The sequence below is a fragment of the Salvelinus namaycush genome, chromosome 37 (genome assembly GCF_016432855.1).
Source record: "Salvelinus namaycush isolate Seneca chromosome 37, SaNama_1.0, whole genome shotgun sequence".
NCBI classification, from domain to species: Eukaryota; Metazoa; Chordata; class Actinopteri; order Salmoniformes; family Salmonidae; genus Salvelinus; species Salvelinus namaycush.
The window spans coordinates 20,514,520-20,535,892 of record NC_052343.1 but is presented as its reverse complement, the minus strand read 5'-3'; the positions used below and the strand labels follow the sequence as shown (position 1 = coordinate 20,535,892).

At 42.0% G+C, this 21,373-nt stretch overlaps 1 protein-coding gene across 1 annotated transcript in view; it reads left to right on the top strand.

Moving 5' to 3' along the window:
- The window catches only part of LOC120030900 (cyclin-dependent kinase 14), a 124,230-nt gene that overhangs the window by 66,889 nt on the left and 35,968 nt on the right, over window positions 1–21,373 (top strand). Inside the window, exons 3-6 of the mRNA XM_038976409.1 lie at window positions 2,164–2,409; window positions 15,225–15,319; window positions 16,351–16,430; window positions 19,506–19,600. Coding sequence (XP_038832337.1) covers window positions 2,164–2,409; window positions 15,225–15,319; window positions 16,351–16,430; window positions 19,506–19,600 — 516 coding nt within the window. The remainder of the gene's footprint in view (window positions 1–2,163; window positions 2,410–15,224; window positions 15,320–16,350; window positions 16,431–19,505; window positions 19,601–21,373) is intronic.

Below are 21,373 nucleotides of genomic sequence, written 5' to 3'. Positions count from 1 at the left end.
TTAATACCCATTCAGGCTGTCTACAAACAGGCTCTCAAAGTGCTTGATAGGAAGCCCAACAGCCATCATCACTGTTACATCCTCAGAAAGCATGAGCTCCTGGGTTGGAAAAATATTGTGCAATACACTGACACATGTCTTGTATTCAAGATCCTAATTGGCCTCCACTCAGTACAGAAAACCCAAACCTATGGCAGCAGATCCACAAGGTCTGCCATGAGAGGTGACTGTATAGTTCCCTTAAGGAAAAGCACCTTTAGTCAATCTGCTTTCTCTGTGAGAGCTTCCCATGTCTGGAACACCTTTCCATCAGACACATCAGAATTTGTTCTTAACTGACTTGCCTAGTTAAATAAAGGTTACATTTTTTAATTAAAATAAAATAAAAAGCAAACATCAATTCACTACCCTATTACTTTTATTATCACTATCCTAGTACTTGTGATAATATGCTAACTATAATGCCAAATATGCTGATTTCAAAGCTGATTGCCACCAAAAACGTTATTAATTCACTTATTCGGTCTCTCTCTCACCTCTCCTCGTGAATGATGTCATTACTGGTTAAAGAGACAGCTGACATTTTTATTAAATAAGCTTCTTCGATGCAAATGTTGTTGATCAATACAACAAATAAGTCCCAAGTGGAAGGGAAACATCTGTAGCCCCATGAAATCAGCCCCAAAAAAGCTAAATAACTCAATGCATGCACACACTCCTTATGAATATGCATTCATCTGTAGTGTGGATAGGCCTAGGCTACATTTTGATTTACACAGTTTATCAATAGAGATTTACCATTCAAATAAATGATTACCATAATGGTGTTATGTAGTTAGATTGATAAAAACAAAGTCAAATTGATTGTTTATTTTAAAAAATTCTAATCATGATGTTGAACTCAAAAGATGCCCAATGATTGAACAGAGCATTAGCTGAGTTCATCTGTCTGGATCAAGAGCCATTCTGTGACTTTGGCTAATATGCTTTCTTGTTTTGCTGTGGTATTGTTTTGGTATTGAGTATCTTTATGGTATTGAGTATCTTGATGGTATTGAGTATTGTGATACAAATAATTATGATATCGGGACAACACTAATTCGCAACTCAAATTCGCAATCGCAATATTTGGTATGAAATTGCACATATCGTGCAGTGCTCATTTTTCATACATTTTTTAGACAGTTGATGAATGCTTTTTCTCCATCAAATATCAAGACATATTATTTATTAATCTGTGTAGTTTTTTTTTTTTTTTTTAGCTTTTTAGTAAAATGGGTGGGGAGGACTCTTTGTTATTGCTTCGATTAAGAATTCTAGCTGTAAAATAAATGTATGTTTTTCTTGGCAGTTCCTCCTGATTTGTTTTTGTTTGTTCCCTGTCAGAAGCCCAACTGTGTAGCGTCACTAACCCTAATCCTAACCTGGGTGAGAGAGCTGCTCTGCTCTGAGAGCTGCAAGGTGACTCTTTTGCAGCCTGGTCACTGTGTATGTGTAGTGATTAGAGTAGCAGCTCGTTGGGGAGTCCAGTACTAAATATTTCATCTGAAAGGTAGGCTGTGGCACAACAAGACACGCTGCCTGGTCCTTTTTTGCCCAGGGAACAAACACACTCTTTGGCGGCTGTGGAGTAGCCGGTAGGTTGCATTGTGTTTAGAGGGAATGTGTGTGTGTGTTTGTTTATATGTGAGTGTGTGTGTGTGTGTGTGTGTGTATGTGTGTGTGTGTGTGTGTGTGTGTGTGTGTGTGTGTGTGTGTGTGTGTGTGTGTGTGTGTGTGTGTGTGTGTGTGTGTGTGTGTGCGTGCGCGTGCGTGCGTGCGTGTGTGTGTGTGTGTGTGTGTGTGTAGGCACAGCAGCAATGGGGTGTGAACGAGGCAGCAGCAGAAACAGAGTAAGCTGGTTGCTGTGTTTTGATCAGAGGGATATGGAGAAAAAGATCTTCTGACAGAGAGAGGGAGCACTGGGACTCCACAGGGAGGGAGAGATGGAGACAGACAGAGAGATTACATGAAGGTAGATCTAGAGGAGGAGGGGACTAGGTGGGGGGGGACAATTTTGGTCCGAACAGTAAATGCAGATGGTATCATTTTCTCCACTTTCATTTTTCGCTCAACCTCTTTCTCCTTTCTCTCCTCCCTCTCTCTGTCCCTCTCTCCTCTCAGATATGTGTCACAAAGATGTCCACACGCAGCGGCCAGGGAAAGGACTCGGTCATCACGCCCCTGGACACCATCCCTGAGGACAGGAAGGTAAGGGTTCAGCGGACACAGAGCGGTTTCGACGCCTTCGAGAAACCCGCCAGCCAGGTGAAGAGGGTGCACTCAGAGAACAATGCCTGTATCTCCTCCAAGGCCTCCTCTACTGGGAAAGAGTCGCCCAAACTGCGCCGACACTCCAGCCCCAGCTCTGTAAGTCTATACAGTAGCCTACACACTGTATGCTACATACTGTATATAAAATACACAGCACAGTCTATAGTATACACAGTTTGTTGTCTACTCACTGAACAGCAGGGATCCTCAACTAGATTCAGCCGTGGGCTGATTTCTTGTTGAGCGGATGGTCGGGAGGCCGGAACATAATGACTAATAATTTGTAGACTGCAAATTGACCGCAAGAAGCCCAAACAGATTGACTAAAACGTGGAAATACATGGCAACAGATTTATTAAATAAAAATCACTTGGAGCTGCTTTCCTGGTGTTTTTACAGTCTTTTATGTCCAATATTTTGAAACATTTTATTTAAAAAAAAAACGGTTGTTGATTTTTTGCTCTGGAAACTTGGGTGTCAAATGAAACCACCCACGTGCCAAATTCGGCCCGCATGCCGCCAGTTGGGGAACCCTGCTGTACAGTATATACAATACACAGTACGGTCATACATGTATACTCTACAGTCGATATTATACAGTACAGACTATAGGCCTGTAGTACATTATACTGGTTGGTATGACTATAGTATGCATTGGTTGAAGCGCAATGTTAAATTCAAATCTCCCTACCATCACATGTAAGCCAATTTGACACCCTCCCGCTTCTCGTCATGATCCGTCCGGCCATTACCGAGAACCACTATACCGGAGTTGTTAGCATTAGAGCGGTCAGACAATTCTTTGCCCAAACCTAGCTCAAATTCAACGAGGCTACATGGACTGAATACGTTTTGTAGGTGAAACATTTTTTATTAAATTCACAATTTATTGCTTTTCTTTTCAGCCGAATCTCAGAGTTCTAAAACCGGGTGCAACTCGGTTGCTGCGCAACAGTAGCAGCTAACTAGGAAAATACTTGTAGCTGTAGCCAGCTAGGTTACACCAGTTGGATAAGAAGCTAAGGAAGTTAGCTAGCTAGCTACGTAGGTAAACTCAGCAAAAAAAGAAACGTCCTCTGACTGTCAACTGTGTTTATTTTCAGCAAACTTAACATGTGTACATTTTTGTATGAACATAACAAGATTCAACATCTGAGACATAAACTGAACAAGTTCCACAGACATGTGACTAACAGAAATTGAATAATGTGTCCCTGAACAAAAGAGGGGTCAAAATCAAAAGTAACAGACAGTATCTGGTGTGGCCACTAGCTAAGTACTGCAGTGCATCTCCTCCTCATGTACTGCAACAGATTCGACAGTTATTGCTGTGAGAGGTTACCCCACTCTTCCACCAAGGCACCTGCAAGTTCCCAGATATTTCTGGGGGGAATGGTCCTAGCCCTCACCCTCCGATCCAACAGGTCCCATACGGGCTCAATGGGATTGAGATCCGGGCTCTTCGCTGGCCATGGCAGAACACTGACATTCCTGTCTTGCAGGAAATCAAGCACAGAACGAGCAGTATGGCTGGTGGTATTGTCATACTGGAGGGTCATGTCAGGATGAGCCTGCAGGAAGGGTACCACATGAGGGATGAGGATGTCTTCCCTGTAACGCACAGCGTTGAGATTGCCTGCAATGACAACAAGCTCAGTCCGATGATGCTGTGACACACCGCCCCAGACCACGTTGGACCCTCCACCTCCAAATTGATCCCGCTCCAGAGTACAGGTCTCAGTGTAATGCTCATTCCTTTGACGATCAACGCGAATCCGGACATCACCCCTGGTGAGACAAAACCGCGACTCGTCAATGAAGAGCACTTTTTGCCAGTCCTGTCTGGTCCAGCGACGGTGGGTTTGTGCCCATAGGCGACGTTGTTGCCGGTGATGTCTGGTTAGGACCTGCTTTACAACAGGCCTACAAGCCCTCAGTCCAGCCTCTCTCAGCCTATTGCGGACAGTCTGAGCACTGATGGAGGGATTGTGCGTTCCTGGTGTAACTCGGGCAGTTGTTGTTGCCGTCCTGTACCTGTCCCGCAGATGTGATGTTCGGATGTACCGATCCTGTGCAGGTGTTGTTACACGTGATCTGCCACTGCGAGGACGATCAGCTATCCGTCCTGTCTCCCTGTAGCGCTGTCTTAGGCGTCTCACAGTACGGACATTGCAATTTATTGCCCTGGTCACATCTGCAGTCCTCATGCCTCCTTGCAGCATGCCTAAGGCATGTTCACGCAGATGAGCAGGGTCACTGGGCATCTTTCTTTTGGTGTTTTTTAGAGTCAGTAGAAAGGCCTCTTTAGTGTCCTAAGTTTTCTTAACTGTGACCTTAATTTCCTACCGTTTGTAAGCTGTTAGTGTCTTAATGACTGTTCCACAGATGCATGTTCATTAATTGTTTATGGTTCATTGAACAAGCATGGAAAAACAGTGTTTAAACCCTTTACAATGAAGATCTGTGAAGTTATTTGGAATTTTTCGAATTATCTTTGAAAGACAGGGTCTTTATATTTAGTTTATATTTATATTTTGCTATGGAAGGTTTTTCCTATGGCTGATCACTTGCGTGTAATCAGAGCACAAACAAATAAGCTAGCGAACATCCTTGGCTGCTGTTATAGCCACTTAGATACACCAAACGTTGGGAACTTGGGAAAACAGCCACGCTGCTTATTTATAATACATGCACACGCAAGAACAAACTTGTCGCTGTTAGAAATTAATTATACAAATTATGTCTTATCTTATGCATTAATTCAGTACGCGCCCTCCTCTGTCAATGCTATTTTCTTCTTGTCTTTATGATACAAATTTGCGCTGACTGATCAACACAGTGTCAAGTTACTTTTCAATCTGAGGTCGCCATCCACAAGTAAAAAGGTAGCAGGGGTGCGGGTTGCATTAAGGATCATGCTTGCTTCCGCAACCTGTGTCCAGTCAAAATAAAATGCCATGCTTGCTCTCTTGGTTATAGTTATGTGATAAAATCTAACTGTGTTCAACACTTTGACTGTTTCAGATGGGGAAACAAATGAACCAAGCAAGAGCAATAAACGTTCAATCAGTACTGAGTGAATGAACAAAAACATTTTGGAATGACCAAAACTTCCTATTTACATATAGTGTCAAGTTGACATACAGTTGAAGTCGGAAGTTTACATACACTTAGGTTGGAGTCATTAAAACTTGTTTTTCAACCACTCCACAAATGTATTGTTAACAAGCTATAGTTTTGGCAAGTCGGTTAGGACATCTACTTTGTACATGACACAAATCATTTTTCCAACAATTGTTTACAGACAGATTATTTAACTTATAACACAAACACACACATGTTTAGACAGACAAAGCACATACTGTACACATACAGTTGAAGTCGGAAGTTTACATTTCACTTAGGTTGGAGTCATTAAAAGTTAACATTATTTCACTTATAATTCACTGTATCACAATTCCAGCGGGTCAGATGTTTACATACACTAAGATGACTGTGCCTTTAAACAGCTTGGAAAATTTGAGAAAATGTCATGGCTTTAGAAGCTTCTGGTAGCCTAATTGACATCATTTGAGTCAATCGGAGGTGTACCTGTGGATGTATTTCAAGGCCTATCCTCAAACTCAATGCCTCTTTTCTTGACATCATGGGAAAATCAAAAGAAATCAACCAAGACCTCAGAGAACAATTGTAGACCTCCACAAGTCTGGTTCATCCTTGGGAGCAATTTCCAAACACCTGAAGGTACCACGTTCATCTGTACAAACAATAGTACGCAAGTATAAACACCATGGGACCACGCAGCCGTCATACCGCTCAGGAAGGAGACACATTCTGTCTCCTAGAGATGAATGTACTTTGGTGCGAAAAGTGCAAATCAATCCCAGAACAACAGCAAAGGACCTTGTGAAGATACTGGAGGAAACAGGTACAAAAGTATCTATATCCACAGCAAAATGAGTCCTATATCGACATAACCTGAAAGGCCGCTCAGCAAGGAAGAAGCCACTGCTCCAGAACTGCCATAAAAAAGCCAGACTACGTTTTGCAACTGCACATGGGCACAAAGATCGTACTTTTTGGAGAACTGTCCTCTGGTCTGATGAAACAAAAATAGAACGGTTTCACCATAATGACCATAGTTATGTTTGGAGGAAAAAGGGGGAGGCTTGCAAGCCGAAGAACACCATCCCAACCGTGAAGCACGGGGGTGGCAGCATCATATTGTGGGGGTGCTTTGCTGCAGGAGGGACTGGTGCACTTCACATAATAGATGGCATCATGAGGGAGGAAAATGCTGTGAATATATTGAAGCAACATCTTAAGTAATCAGTCAGGAAGTTAAAGTTTGGTCGCAAATGGGTCTTCCAAATGGACAATGACCCCCAAGCACACTTCCACAGTTGTGGCAAAATGGCTTAAGGACAACAAAGTCAAGGTATTGGAATGGCCATCACAAAGCCCTGATCTCAATCCTATAGAACATTTGTGGGCAGAACTGAAAAAGCTTGTGCGAGCAAGAGGCCTACAAACCTGACTCAGTTACAACAGCTCTGCCAGGAGGAATGGGCCAAAATTCACCCAACTTAATGTGGGAAGCTTGTGGAAGGCTACCCAAAATGTTTGACGCAAGTTAAACAATTTAGAGGCAATGCTACCAAATACTAATTGAGTTTATGTAAACTTCTGACCCACTGGGAATGTGATGAAAGAAATAAAAGCTGAAATAAATAATTCTCTCTACTATTATTCTGGCATTTCACATACTTAAAATAAAGTGGTGATCCTAACTAATATTTACTAGGATTAAATGTCACGAATTGCGAAAAACTGAGTTTAAATGTATTTGGCTAAGGTGTATGTAAACTTCCGACTTCAACTGTATCTACAGTGGGGCAAAAAAGTATTTAGTCAGCCACCAATTGTGCAAGTTCTCCCACTTAAAAAGATGAGAGAGGCCTGTAATTTTCATCATAGGTACACTTGAACTATGACAGACAAAATGAGAGAGAAAAATCCAGAAAATCACATTGTAGGATTTTTAATGAATTTATTTGCAAATTATGGTGGAAAATAAGTATTTGGTCACCTACAAACAAGCAAGATTTCTGGCTCTCACAGACCTGTAACTTCTTCTTTAAGAGGCTCCTCAGTCCTCCACTCGTTACCTGTATTAATGGCACCTGTTTGAACTTGTTATCAGTATAAAAGACACCTGTCCACAACCTCAAACAGTCACACTCCAAACTCCACTATGGCCAAGACCAAAGAGCTGTCAAAGGGCACCAGAAACAAAATTGTAGACCTGCACCAGGCTGGGAAGACTGAATCTGCAATAGGTAAGCAGCTTGGTTTGAAGAAATCAACTGTGGGAGCAATTATTAGGAAATGGAAGACATACAAGACCACTGATAATCTCCCTCGATCTGGGGCTCCACGCAAGATCTCACCCCGTGGGGTCAAAATGATCACAAGAACTGTGAGCAAAAATCCCAGAACCACACGGGGGGACCTAGTGAATGACCTGCAGAGAGCTGGGACCAAAGTAACAAAGCCTACCATCAGTAACACACTACGCCGCCAGGGACTCAAATCCTGCAGTGCCAGACGTGTCCCCCTGCTTAAGCCAGTACATGTCCAGGCCCGTCTGAAGTTTGCTAGAGAGCATTTGGATGATCCAGAAGAAGATTGGGAGAATGTCATATGGTCAGATGAAACCAAAATATAACTTTTTGGTAAAAACTCAACTCGTCGTGTTTGGAGGACAAAGAATGCTGAGTTGCATCCAAAGAACACCATACCTACTGTGAAGCATGGGGGTGGAAACATCATGCTTTGGGGCTGTTTTTCTGCAAAGGGACCAGGACGACTGATCCGTGTAAAGGAAAGAATGAATAGGGCCATGTATCGTGAGATTTTGAGTGAAAACCTCCTTCCATCAGCAAGGGCATTGAAGATGAAACGTGGCTGGGTCTTTCAGCATGACAATGATCCCAAACACACCGCCCGGGCAACGAAGGAGTGGCTTCATAAGAAGCATTTCAAGTTCCTGGAGTGGCCTAGCCAGTCTCCAGATCTCAACCCCATAGAAAATCTTTGGAGGGAGTTGAAAGTCCGTGTTGCCCAGCAACAGCCCCAAAACATCACTGCTCTAGAGGAGATCTGCATGGAGGAATGGGCCAAAATACCAGCAACAGTGTGTGAAAACCTTGTGAAGACTTACAGAAAACGCTTGACCTCTGTCATTGCCAACAAAGGGTATATAACAAAGTATTGAGATAAACTTTTGTTATTGACCAAATACTTATTTTCCACCATAATTTGCAAATAAATTCATTAAAAATCCTACAATGTGATTTTCTGGATTTTTTTCCCTCATTTTGTCCGTCATAGTTGAAGTGTACCTATGATGAAAATTATAGGCCTCTCTCATCTTTTTAAGTGGGAGAACTTGCACAATTGGTGGCTGACTAAATACTTTTTTGCCCCACTGTATATAAATGGCAATATAAATATGAAATTAGATGGGCGTACTCATAGATCTGGAACAGAACATACATAACTGTTACTGATAGTGTGTGATGTACTGTGTGAATATGAATAAGCGTAAGTCGTTTGTCAGCTCGACGTGGGCCAGCTTGAAGAATTTCTTAGCTTCTCAAATGACAGAAAGTGGCACCTGAAAAGGACAATTGTTTACAACCTGTGCTACTTCTCGCATGTATTTGTAACATAATTATGGCATGCATCTGACAGATGAGGGCAATGACGTCTTCTTCGAGAGTTTGAGAGCTGGTCTCTCCACCGTTCTCCCCTCCGTAGTAGCAAGACTCGCGCACCAGTACACGTCATGCTCCCTGTCCTGTCAGATTTGTAAATATTTATTCTTAGAAGGGTTTTGTACTTTTTGTTACAGGTGTTTCTCAGCAGTTTGCCATTTGTCACGGTGTTTGTATCAGGAGTTACTAAAATTGCTATTGACAGGGTCATATGGGCTTTTTTGTTCACCAAGACCTCAGCTGTTCATCGAGACCTGGAATAGTAGAATCAGGTGTGGTAGAACTGGGCTTGAACAAGAAAGCCTGCATAACCCTGTAGCTATTCAAGCACAATTTTGGAAATCCCTGAATTGTATGTACAAAGTTTACTATGTCTGATGAATGTACGTTTGATTGTAAATTGTTTATTTTGTAATAACTCACTATTGTTTTCAGGTAGTGTAGTACTAGGCCTTTCTTCAGAAAACTTGAAAGTACATTTTCATGTAAATAGTTAATGGGTACATGTTGATTATTTTGTGTATTTTCCAGGAGCTTTCTCCATTGTCTTGTTAAAAGAGATCAGGGAAAACATTTCCAGTTTATGCAATATTGGCTTAAATGGGGTTCTTTTTTTCGCTTCTCTATAGAAATTCAGCTGTTAGTATTAAATAAATACTCATAACAAAAAAAATTCTGTTGCCATTTGTCATTATTGTGTACTTTTACTTGTATTGCTGTGTTTTGCTCCAGCACACATTGTCTTAGTGTGGGGTGGTGGGGTGGAAAGAATACAATACATTACCTTGTATGCGGTACAAATTACATCATTGTGGGAGCACCTCCTTTAAGAGTATGAATTAGGCTGTTTGAGAAGGTTTGAATCCTAAGCAACCTGCCTACACATTGTTGGAAGTACAATATACCAACATAGCTACTGTAGTAGGTCAAAGCTGTGTGCTGGAAAACCTTGGTAGAGCATGGGTGTAGTATGCATTGTGATGCTCATGTGAATTTCAGACCAATGCCTACATCTCACTTAAAACATCATTTTTTTGTTTTAAATGTATACAATACACTGTGCAGTCTATATGTACAGTACTGTACAGTCACTAATATACAGCACACAATGCTATAGCAATAACATCAGACAATAATGGGAGAAAACATCATCGAAACTCAGATTGTATTCTGTATTTGCTAGTGTTTTGTTTTGGCATTTAAAACTAGATTTAGATGGATGTGAGGGTGCATCCGGTTTTCAGGGGAAAAGCAGAGAAGAGGCGAAGCCTCAAAACGGATGCTTCCGTTTTCATCTGACCTCCCTCAGGCGTTTCTGTTACGCCTCCTACGTTAGGTTAAGATTGATGATCTGAAAATGAGAAAACAAGCTAACCAGAATGTCATTTCCATTTGGTGGCTAATTGAATGTTGTTACCAGAAGACCTGCATTGCTTAATCATGTAGATTAGACATGTTTCAAATCGTGTCCTCAATGTATTTTCATTTAGCTCAATAATTATTATTGTACACACACAATAAGATGTACTAACTATTATATTATTCTTGACTGATTGCCTGTCGGCATTTCTGTAATTTGTTTGTAATTTTTCAGTATGATTTGTTTGGGCCACAACACATCTAACAATGTAAATTGATGTTAAGTGTAATGTAATGTAAATGTAATGCTTAGGCGACTGTAGCCATCAGACATCTTTCCCTGCCTACTTCTCTTATCAACATTTCATGCTGAACCACTTATATTCCAGTGATGTTCTAGTATTTCCTATAGTGCATGGTTGCACAGCTCTGAGCTACAGTCCTCACGGACCACAGTCCTGCTGTTAGGTTTCAGCCCTCTCTCCCTGACATGTAATCAACCAGTTAATGCTACTGACTGGCCAGAAGGTCCACACACCTGGCTCACCAGATTGTAATGAATGTCTTATTAAAAGCCAAGGACAAACACCTGGTGTACGCTGCCCCTGCTCCCCTTGAGGACCAGAGCTCTGCACTCTTGTTGTAGAACATTAAATGGTTAATGTCAAATAACTTCAGTAGGGTCTTTAGCTCACAGTACTGTACCAGCATGGGGTAGGCAGGAAGAGACCTGAGGTATGTACCATCCACCACCAGAGGACAGAGAGAGGACAGAGAGAGGACAGAGAGAGGACAGAGAGAGGACAGAGAGAGGACAGAGAGAAGACAGAGAGAAGACAGAGAGAGGACAGAGAGAGGATAGAGAGAGGATAGAGAGAGGATAGAGAGAGGACAGAGAGAGGACAGAGAGAGGACAGAGAGAGGACAGAGAGAGGACAGAGCGAGGACAGAGCGAGGACAGAGCGAGGACAGAGCGAGGACAGAGCGAGGACAGAGAGAGGATAGAGAGAGGATAGAGAGAGGATAGAGAGAGGACAGAGAGAGGACAGAGCGAGGGGGAAGGGGTCAAAGCCTAGAAACAGATATAAAATAAAGGCTGAAAGAGAGAACCCCAGATAGAATCCATTTAGTTGAATATTCATAGACATGAAAAATGCATGAGATGTACAGTACAAGGGGCACCTAGCCTGGAGGAGGAGACAGAAAGAGAGGGAGAGAGAGCAGAGCAAACTAGAATGCTATTTGGCCCTAAACAGAGAGTACACAGTGGCAGAATACCTGACCACTTTGACTGACCCAAACTTAAGGAAAGCTTTGACTATGTACAGACTCAGTGAGCATAGCCTTGCTATTGAGAAAGGCCGCCGTAGGCAGACATGGCTCTCAAGAGAAGACAGGCTATGTGCTCACTGCCCACAAAATGAGGTGGAAACTGAGCTGCACTTCCTAACCTCCTGCCCAATGTATGACCATATTAGAGACACATATTTCCCTCAGATTACACAGATCCACAAAGAATTCGAAAACAAATCCAATTTTGATAAACTCCCATATCTACTGGGTGAAATTCCACAGTGTGCCATCACAGCAGCAAGATTTGTGACCTGTTGTCACAAGAAAAGGGCAACCAGTGAAGAACAAACACCATTGTAAATACAACCCATATTTATGCTTATTTATTTTAACTTGTGTGCTTTAACCATTTGTACATTGTTACAACACTGTATATATATAATATGACATTTGTAATGTCTTTATTGTTTTGAAACTTCTGTATGTGTAATGTTTACTGTTAATTTGTATTGTTTGTTTCACTTTTGTGTATTGTCTACCTCACTTGCTTTGGCAATGTTAACACATGTTTCCCATGCCAATAAAGCCCCTTGAATTGAATTGAATTGAATTGAGAGAGATACATTGAATTGAGAGAGAAAGGCAAGCTGAATTGTAGCCCCCCAGGACCCCCACCTTACCCCTCTACCCAGAGACCTCCAATTCCTTGTTAACTGGTGGGGAAATTAAGTGGGGGTATCCGGCCAGGTAGTAGGCTCTCAGCCAATCAGGCTAGTGATGTGTCTCACCCTTAACCCTGACCTCCATTTCTCTAATAATCAACCTGTGTACTGCTAAACCATCAGGCCAACAATCCACTGGAGAGCCGCTTCACACATGGATTGGCACTGAGTGTGTGTTTGTGTTGGCTCACCAGGCTGTTGGCTGAATAAACTACCCTTAGTACTCCTGTGTTTGTTGGAGGTATCTTTGGGGATATATCTGGTCCTGGATCAGGACCTAGTCCCTTTACTATATAACAGACACTAGCTGAGTGTGTTTGTGTTGCAGTAGATTCTGTGTTGCAGCAGATTCCATGTTGCAGCAGATTCTACGTTGCAGCAGATTCTATGTTGCAGCATATCCCGTTGTTGGTCCTACCAGACCCTACAGGGGCCTTTAACAGCCCGGTATTTGGCCTGTAATAGGTTGAGATGTGTGAGCTGCCTGCAGTCAGTCCATCTGGGTTTCACAGATACTGTTTCACTTCCTGTCATCTCCCAGGGGAATTTATTTGTTTATTAAACCCTCAGAAATGCTGCATGGACTTATTAGTGGGGCAGCAGGAGATGGCTAGATAGCAACCAGAGGGAAGAAGACACTGCTAAAAGCTGTGAGTGCGTGTTTGCATGTGTGTGCTTGTGTGCTTTTTTGCATGCGTGTGTGTGTATGTGCGCGTACATGCGTGTGTGAGCGTGTGAGCGTGTGTGCCCACACTGCCCAGAGAGAGACAGTGATGACGGGAGAACTGAGTTATTCCCCAGGGATTGTCTGGAATGTGTTGGAGCTTTCCCTGATCTCTCGCCTGGTCCACTCGCTCTTTAAATGATAAAACAGAGACATTACAGCAGCCAGACGTTAACCTCTAGAAGCCCCTGTATTTAAAGTATGACAACAGTAAGAGAGAGCAGACATATTTTATATCTGTCTGCCACCAGGGCTGAAATGCTATATCACTGAAAGGACAGACAGGTCCACAACAGGTTACATTGCTGTCAGTCATTGTTCTTTTCAGTTATTCTTAAAGAAAATAATTCAATGTAAGAGAAAGTCTAGAGTCTTGATGACACACAGACACATGCACGGATGCAAGCACAGATGCACACACACGCACTCACTCGCACGCGCGCACACACACACACGCACTCGCACTCGCACTCGCACACGCACACGCACACGCACACGCACACGCACACACACACACACACACACACACACACACACACAGTTTCCTCCAGAGAAGAGTTGATGATGGAGGTTAAGACTTTCTAGTTGAGTTCCTTTTGGGCCTGATTGGCTGAGATAGAGAGAGATTTTGGAGGAAGCTGAAATGTCAGGTGCAGTGTGTTATGGGTAATGGGTTTTTTCTCACTCCATTTTTGTGAAGAGTTCAAGACGAATGCATGAGTGTTAATTCTCACTCTCTCTATCTCTCTGTCGGTCTGTCTGTCTGTCCGTCCGTCCGTCCGTCCGTCTCTCTTCTATTTCCTTTACTGTCCCCGTATCTAAATCATTAGATTTAACATTGTTAAATGTCTGTAACATTAGTAAGAGTAGATCAAATCGAACAGGCCCTAAACATGACACACTATTATACCCTGGCCAGGTATTAAACCCAATTGATATGAGAGTTTATCAAAAATGTATTTGTTTTCGAAATCTTTGTGGGTCTGTGTCTGAAATATGTGTCTCTAATATGGTCATACATTTGGCAGAAGGTTAGGAAGTGCAGCTCAGTTTCCACCTCATTTTGTGGACAGTGTGCACATAGCCTGTCTTCTCTTGAGAGCCAGGGCTGCCTTCGGTGGCCTTAATTCATCTGACTGGTGTCACCTCTGTCACCGTCCCATGATCCTCCATGATCCATCATGATCCCCATGTAACGCTTAGAGAGAAACATGACACGGTCAGGATTTGTTCCACCTCTATAGGACCTACCTGCTGTTTTACAATGATAGAACGGGTACTATCTTCATTCAAACATTGATAGGACCCATCATATTTTCATTCAACAGTTGATTGTCAATACCATGCAGCCAAAACTCGTTTAATAAAATGGTTGTACCTGCATAGCATACACGTTCTGTACAGTTATCTTACCAATGAACTCTAGAAATATGAAAATTAGTTAGAAAAGTGTGGAATAGGGGTCTGAAGTGGCTTAAAAGCAATATTCTCTTGAGATCTTCTGAGATAAACGAAGCACATACTACTATTTATTTTCTTTCAATCGTGTTCGGTCCTGCTAGCTGCAGCAGTGGTATTTCCTCCAGACCTTTATTACAGAGTCTCTGTGTGTAAAATCCTACACAACCCATTTCCTGGATGACTGGAAGCTTTCCATCATCCAGAGTAGAAACCAGTGAAACAGACCGTGCCATTTTTCTACAGGCTGTGTGCCAGCAGGTTCACAAGTGTCTGGTGTTACAGAGTGGATCTGGTGTTGTTGTCTTTAGGCCTCTTGACCCAAACCACAACATCTACTGTACCGTGTCCCTCTTTGTGAAATAGCACATATAGTAGCTTTCTTAGGGTTAACATTATTGTTGGGTAACAATGCCGTTACATCAGCCAAACTCCCAAGTGATGTGGCTCTTCCATCATCTACACAGATATAGATTGTCCCGATGGCTGCTCTCTCACTTAATACAGCCAAACTGAGTCCTCTCTACTGTAATTGGTGTCTCTTTTCCTGAATGATGTTCTCTCTCTCTGTTTCAGCCCACAAGCCCCAAGTTCGGGAAGGCTGATTCTTATGAGAAGCTTGAGAAACTGGGAGAAGGCTCATACGCTACAGTATACAAAGGGAAAAGCAAGTGAGTGCCTAAACAATATTAATATAAAGGTCCAATGCAGCTGTTTTTATCTCAATATCAAATACTTTCTGGGTAACAATGAAATACCTTAGTGTGATTGTTTTCAGTTAAAATGTTTTAAAAAAATGCTTCTTAGCAAAGCGCCATTTCTCAAGCAAGAATTTAGCTAGAACTGTCTGGGAGTGTTATGAGTGGGAAAGGGAAAGGTTTGGAACTCTCTTTCTTATTGGTTTATTAACTAATTTACCGTCTGATGATGTCACCAGGCAGGCCAAAACTCCATCCCACCAAAATAGACTGACATTTCAGGTGGTCTTTTCAAACAGCTCTTACACTAAAAGGGCATTATAATAATTTTCACAATTTCACAGTATTATTCCAACCTTAAAGTGTGGAAATATATATATATATATAACACAGGAAAATCATGTTTTTGACTGCACTGCATTTTCCGCATTTCCTACATAACTGTATATGACCATTTGAAATGCACATAACTGCTTGTAATCATGAAGCAGTAAATTAAGGATAATAACAATTACTGTCCATATTCCATATTCTTTGATTTTCATATTCCACTAATAAAAAATCTGCACTTCCCAACCATGAAATACTATTTGTTTTATTAAATCACTTTGGAATGGAATTATTTAATGATTGTTTAAGGGTTATTATTTTGTTATTTTCCTTTTTTCCTGTTCGTGCATAGCGGTAAAAAGGTTCTGATAATTAAAATGTAGCAAATGAAAATGTCATAGCCGTAAATGGATTGAAATGTTTTGAGGTATTTTCTCACTGTAATGAAGTTACTTTGTATGTGTTTTTCTTCACTACAATGGATTTGATTGGTGAGGTTCATTTTATTTAATCTTCTGGTCTTCTACTAAGTCTCACCCCAGTGCTCCTAAATTGCATTTCATTGACTTACAGAAATCTACCATTCTCTCCATTCACTGCCTGCCTCATTATTGAGTCCTTTTTTCATGGGATGAAGTGTAACGTGTTTGGGTGCCTTATCTTCTTGTTGCCAGGGTGAACGGCAAGCTGGTAGCCCTGAAAGTGATTCGTCTGCAGGAGGAGGAGGGGACACCGTTCACCGCCATCAGAGAAGGTTGGTCTCTGTCACACCTAGAAGGGTTACATTAGGATAAGGCTCCTGTAAAGTCTTAATACTGTAGAGTTCACTTTAATTGGACTTTAAGAGTTTGAAGATAAGGTTAAGTGTTGTTATTCTAGGTACTTGGGTTAAGTGGACTTCTGTTTGTGTAATGGTGACTGTTAGTTCAGAGGGTTATTGTCACGTTTCTGACCTTTATTTCCTTTGTTTTGTCTTTATTTAGTATGGTCAGGGCGTGAGTTGGGGTGGGCAGTCTATGTGTGTTTTTCCATGTTTGGGTTTTGTGTTCGGCCTGGTATGATTCTCAATCAGAGGCAGCTGTCAATCGTTGTCCCTGATTGAGAATCATACTTAGGTAGCCTGGGTTTCACTTTTGGTTTGTGGGTGTTTGTTTCCGTGTCAGTGTTTGTCGCCACACGGTACTGTTTCGTTTGATCATCGTTTATTGTTTTTGTTCCTGTGTTCAGTTTTTGGATTTATATTAAAGACATGAACACTTACCACGCTGCGCTTTGGTCCGATCCTTCTACCACCACAGACGATCGTTACAGTTGTCAGAGAGAGGGGAGCTAACGTCTCTAACAAAAAATGTCTCATCTAGAAAAGCCAAATCTGAAGCCTTTACCAGCACAGCCCAATTGCCTCTGGTGTTAGTTAGATAAGGATCTGACTGAGTTTCAGCCTCATAAAAACCAAAAACCCATCCCATGGGCCATGTCTACCTTATTCGTCTGCATAGCGTTCTGTCATGGCACTGGGCTAAATCACTTCAGAGGGATGTTCTTGGCGCTGGGGTGCTTTCTCCTGGTCCCTGGCCGTGTGTCACAGCAGGTCAAGTTGTGTGAAGGCCGGCTAGCAGTCTTTGGTGTTCTGGCTAACTGGAGCTGAGTGGCTAGAAGGCTTGGAGGTTCCTGAATGTGAGGGTGGGTGTGAGATATGTGGCAGACTCACCTCCATAGGCAGATCCGGGCCTGGCTGGGCTGGAGCCTTGCTTCATTTAGATGAGAAAATTAGATGAGAAAACGATTCTGGCTGTTTGATCTGTGGGATCCTGGGCTGATGAACTGAGCTGAGAGCCATGCACCGGCCCCTCTTCACTCGTCCTCATCCCCACCCCGGCCTCCCTCCCTCCCTTCCTCCCCCATCCCTCTCTCCCCCGGTGAGCAGATCAGAAAAGCACTTTGAAATTTAACTAATTCAGCGATTACTGGGCCGAGATGCTCCCAGAGTGGAAACGTGGACAGAATTACAGGGCGGTGTTGAAAGCAATACCTGCACCCCTGAGAGAGGACCCAGGTGTGTGTTTGTGTATGAGTGCGTGAGTGCATGCATGTGCGCATCCGTGCATGTATCAAGGCGTGCGTGTGTGTGTGCATGGGCACACACAGTAAAATGACCAACACAGTCAGTCTCTGTGTGTCAGGAGGGAGGGAGGGACTGATGTATAGACCATATAGATCTTTATCTAAATTGGTGCAGCAGCATTTGAGGTAGCTCGTGTCTATACCACTAGGACAGATATGTGTGAGAGGAGCATTGCCTTTGATCTTTAGGGGTTTCAGTGCTTTAGGTGTTAATGCACAATGGCTCTGTGCTGTGTGCTCTGCAAATCAGGATGCCGTTGGTTTTCTCTCTAGCTGTGCCCTTGAAACAGAATTGCTGTTTGCTAAATTAATCACATTCGCAACAGTCTGAAAATCCCATTTAGGCTTCTCATAATAAAAACACACTTAATATGCCGCTCCCGCTCTCTGTTCCAAATGAAACCGTTCCCTGTGTTGTTTAGCTCTTAACGAGATAAGATTTCTGACAACCGTTTGTTTGGCCCAGCCGTGGTGATTGTGTCTCCTCAGTAATGGGTGGAGGGAGAGGTGGAGCCGTAGTGCCTCAGATCACATCTTTCAAACACATGAAAAAGGCGTTGTGTGAAGTGTTCTCTCCCTCCGTAGCCGCCAGTTGAAACAGCGCAGCACGGCTCCTCCAGCGAGGGTTTAGAGCGACGCTGGCTATTACCACTAATTGCTCTGTTCACGCCCGGCCCGCAAGCTGACACAATAGACACAGAGCTTTGCATCCCAAATAATGGGAGTGATGGTCCCTCCCCAAGGCTTTGGCTCTCTCTCTCTCTCTCTCTCTCTCTCTCTCTCTCTCTCTCTCTCTCTCTCTCTCTCTCTCTCTCTCTCTCTCTCTCTCTCTCTCTCTCTCGCTCTCTCAAAGTTTCTACTCTCAAAGTTTCTACTCTCAAAAAGTTGGTGGCAAACTTTTCTATTCTATTATGTTAGGCTATATTCTATTATATTAGGCTATATTCTATTCTATTAGGCTATATTCTATTATATTAGGCTATATTCTATTCTATTATATTAGGCTATATTCTATTATATTAGGCTATATTCTATTCTATTAGGCTGTATTCTATTCTATTATATTAGGCTAAATTCTATTATATTAGGCTATATTAGGCTATATTATATTATATTAGGCTATATTCTATTCTATTAGGCTATATTCTATTCTATTATATTAGGCTATATTCTATTCTATTAGGCTGTATTCTATTCTATTATATTAGGCTATATTCTATTATATTAGGCTATATTCTATTCTATTATAATAGCATATATTATATTAGGCTATATGCTATTATGTTAGGCTATATTCTATTATATTATATTAGGCTATATTCTATTCTATTAGGCTATATTCTATTCTATTATATTAGGCTATGTTCTATTCTATTATATTAGGCTATATTCTATTCTATTAGGCTATATTCTATTCTATTAGGCTGTATTCTATTCTATTATATTAGGCTATATTCTATTATATTATATTAGGCTATATTCTATTCTATTAGGCTATATTCTATTCTATTAGGCTGTATTCTATTCTATTATATTAGGCTGTATTCTATTATTTTATACTGGGCTATATTCTATTCTATTATGTTAGGCTATATTCTATTCTATTATTTACTTTATCATATTGTAAATAAATGGTAATACTGATGGTAGTTTTGCATGTAACTGCTTCATCATGATAATAATACTGTATCCTGTGTTTTCCTAGCGTCTCTTCTGAAAGGTCTGAAGCACTCCAACATCGTGCTGCTCCATGACATCATCCACACCAAGGAAACCCTGACGCTGGTCTTTGAGTATGTGGTGAGTGTCAGAGAGCCATCTGGATATGTTGCACAGAGCATCATGGGTACTGTAGTACATCAGGTTTCAGGGCTAGCTCAGTACAGGTATTTGAGTATGTGCTGAGTGTTACAGTGCCAACTGGATATGTGAGTCAGCAGTAGAGGATCAAGATATTTGATTTGTGTAAAATGTATTTTAAGATGAATTTCAAAAAGCCACAGTTTCATTGTAGAAATAGAATAACTAACTTGTTTTATGGTTTGATTCATTTGACCTCTCACTCTTCAGTTATTGCCATTGACTTATTTTATTTAATCTATTTAATGAGCTCTAGCTAGTTTTACACACATATTCTTTGTTTATAAGATGGTTGAACGTTTAGTAATGTTTAGTCTTGCCTGTTAAAAACAGAACCCAAGCCTGGGATATTTTCCTCCAGGCTTTGAACAGAAACAGTGATCTGGGTGCCATAGAATGGTGGCCTAACCACGAGTGGCATTGCAGCCTCATGCCCAGCTTTGAACCCAGTCCTAGCTTCATGGGGGAACATTTTAATTGAGGGTTGCTGTTTCTGTAGGTTTCCATAGCACACATAGCACATGTACACACACATGCATGCACACACACCCACACACGTGCATACACACACACACACACACACACACACACACACACACACACACACACACACACACACACACACACACACACACACACACACACACACACACACACACACACACACACACACACATGTACGCAGACACATGCACATGTACACGCAGATACGCACACACACACACATGCACATGCTGTGGACAGCAATAGCAGCAGGAGTTCCCTCTCTCTGCTGTGGAGTAGTGTGTCCTGTTGTTACTGCTGACATATATGCATATGGATAACATCCACTGATAAGTTCAAACCAGCCAGAATACCAATCTCCTCCAACCTCTATTAGTAGTAAAGTCTCTGCTCAGCATTACTCCAATAGACCATAAACTGTATCTAAATAGCTCAACCTCTTTGATGTTGACATGCAAAACAAGACCCAGCCGTCTCTCAGAATAACCTTCTAAATAGTCCCGCTCCATGCTTGTTTTCATACGTACTGTGTGCTATGTAGCCTGGTGCATCAGATCAAGACCCAGCCGTCTCTCAGAATAACCTAAATAGTCCCGCTCCATGTTTGTTTTCATCCGTGCTGTGTGCTATGTAGCCTGGTGCATCAGATCAAGAGCCAGCTCTGATACGGTACTGTATGTACGCTAGTCTAGTGTGTGGCCTCCTGTTGGTCAGAAACAGCATGGTTCAGCAGGGTCAGTGGGAACATCTGCTCCTGGTAATACATTCTGACCAGATCCTCTGAGAGATGACAGAACCAGGCCCTGGGCAGTGTGTAGCTGGTTGTAGGGATTCTAATGACGATGCTCTCTGGCCTTAAAGTGTACATTTTGATTACCTGGAGAACAGAGGTCAGGCTGGATAGAGGGGTTGTGGAGGTCTTTCAGTGCTGTTTCTCTGCTCCATGTGCAAATATAAGAGCTAACCAATTCCAAGTATATATATTCATCAAGTAGATGCTGTCTGTAAGTGGACATGGTTGACAAGGATCTGTCTCCATAGCCTTTATTATGACAGAACACCCTTTTCTTACTGTGAATGTTGAATAGACAGAGTGGATAGCGTATATTTGACAGAAATGGGTAATGCAACACTGTGGATCTGTGTGTTGTCGTTGGTGTGGAGACAGTTTTTTATTTGCAGCGCAGCCAGTTTCATGCTGTTCTATTC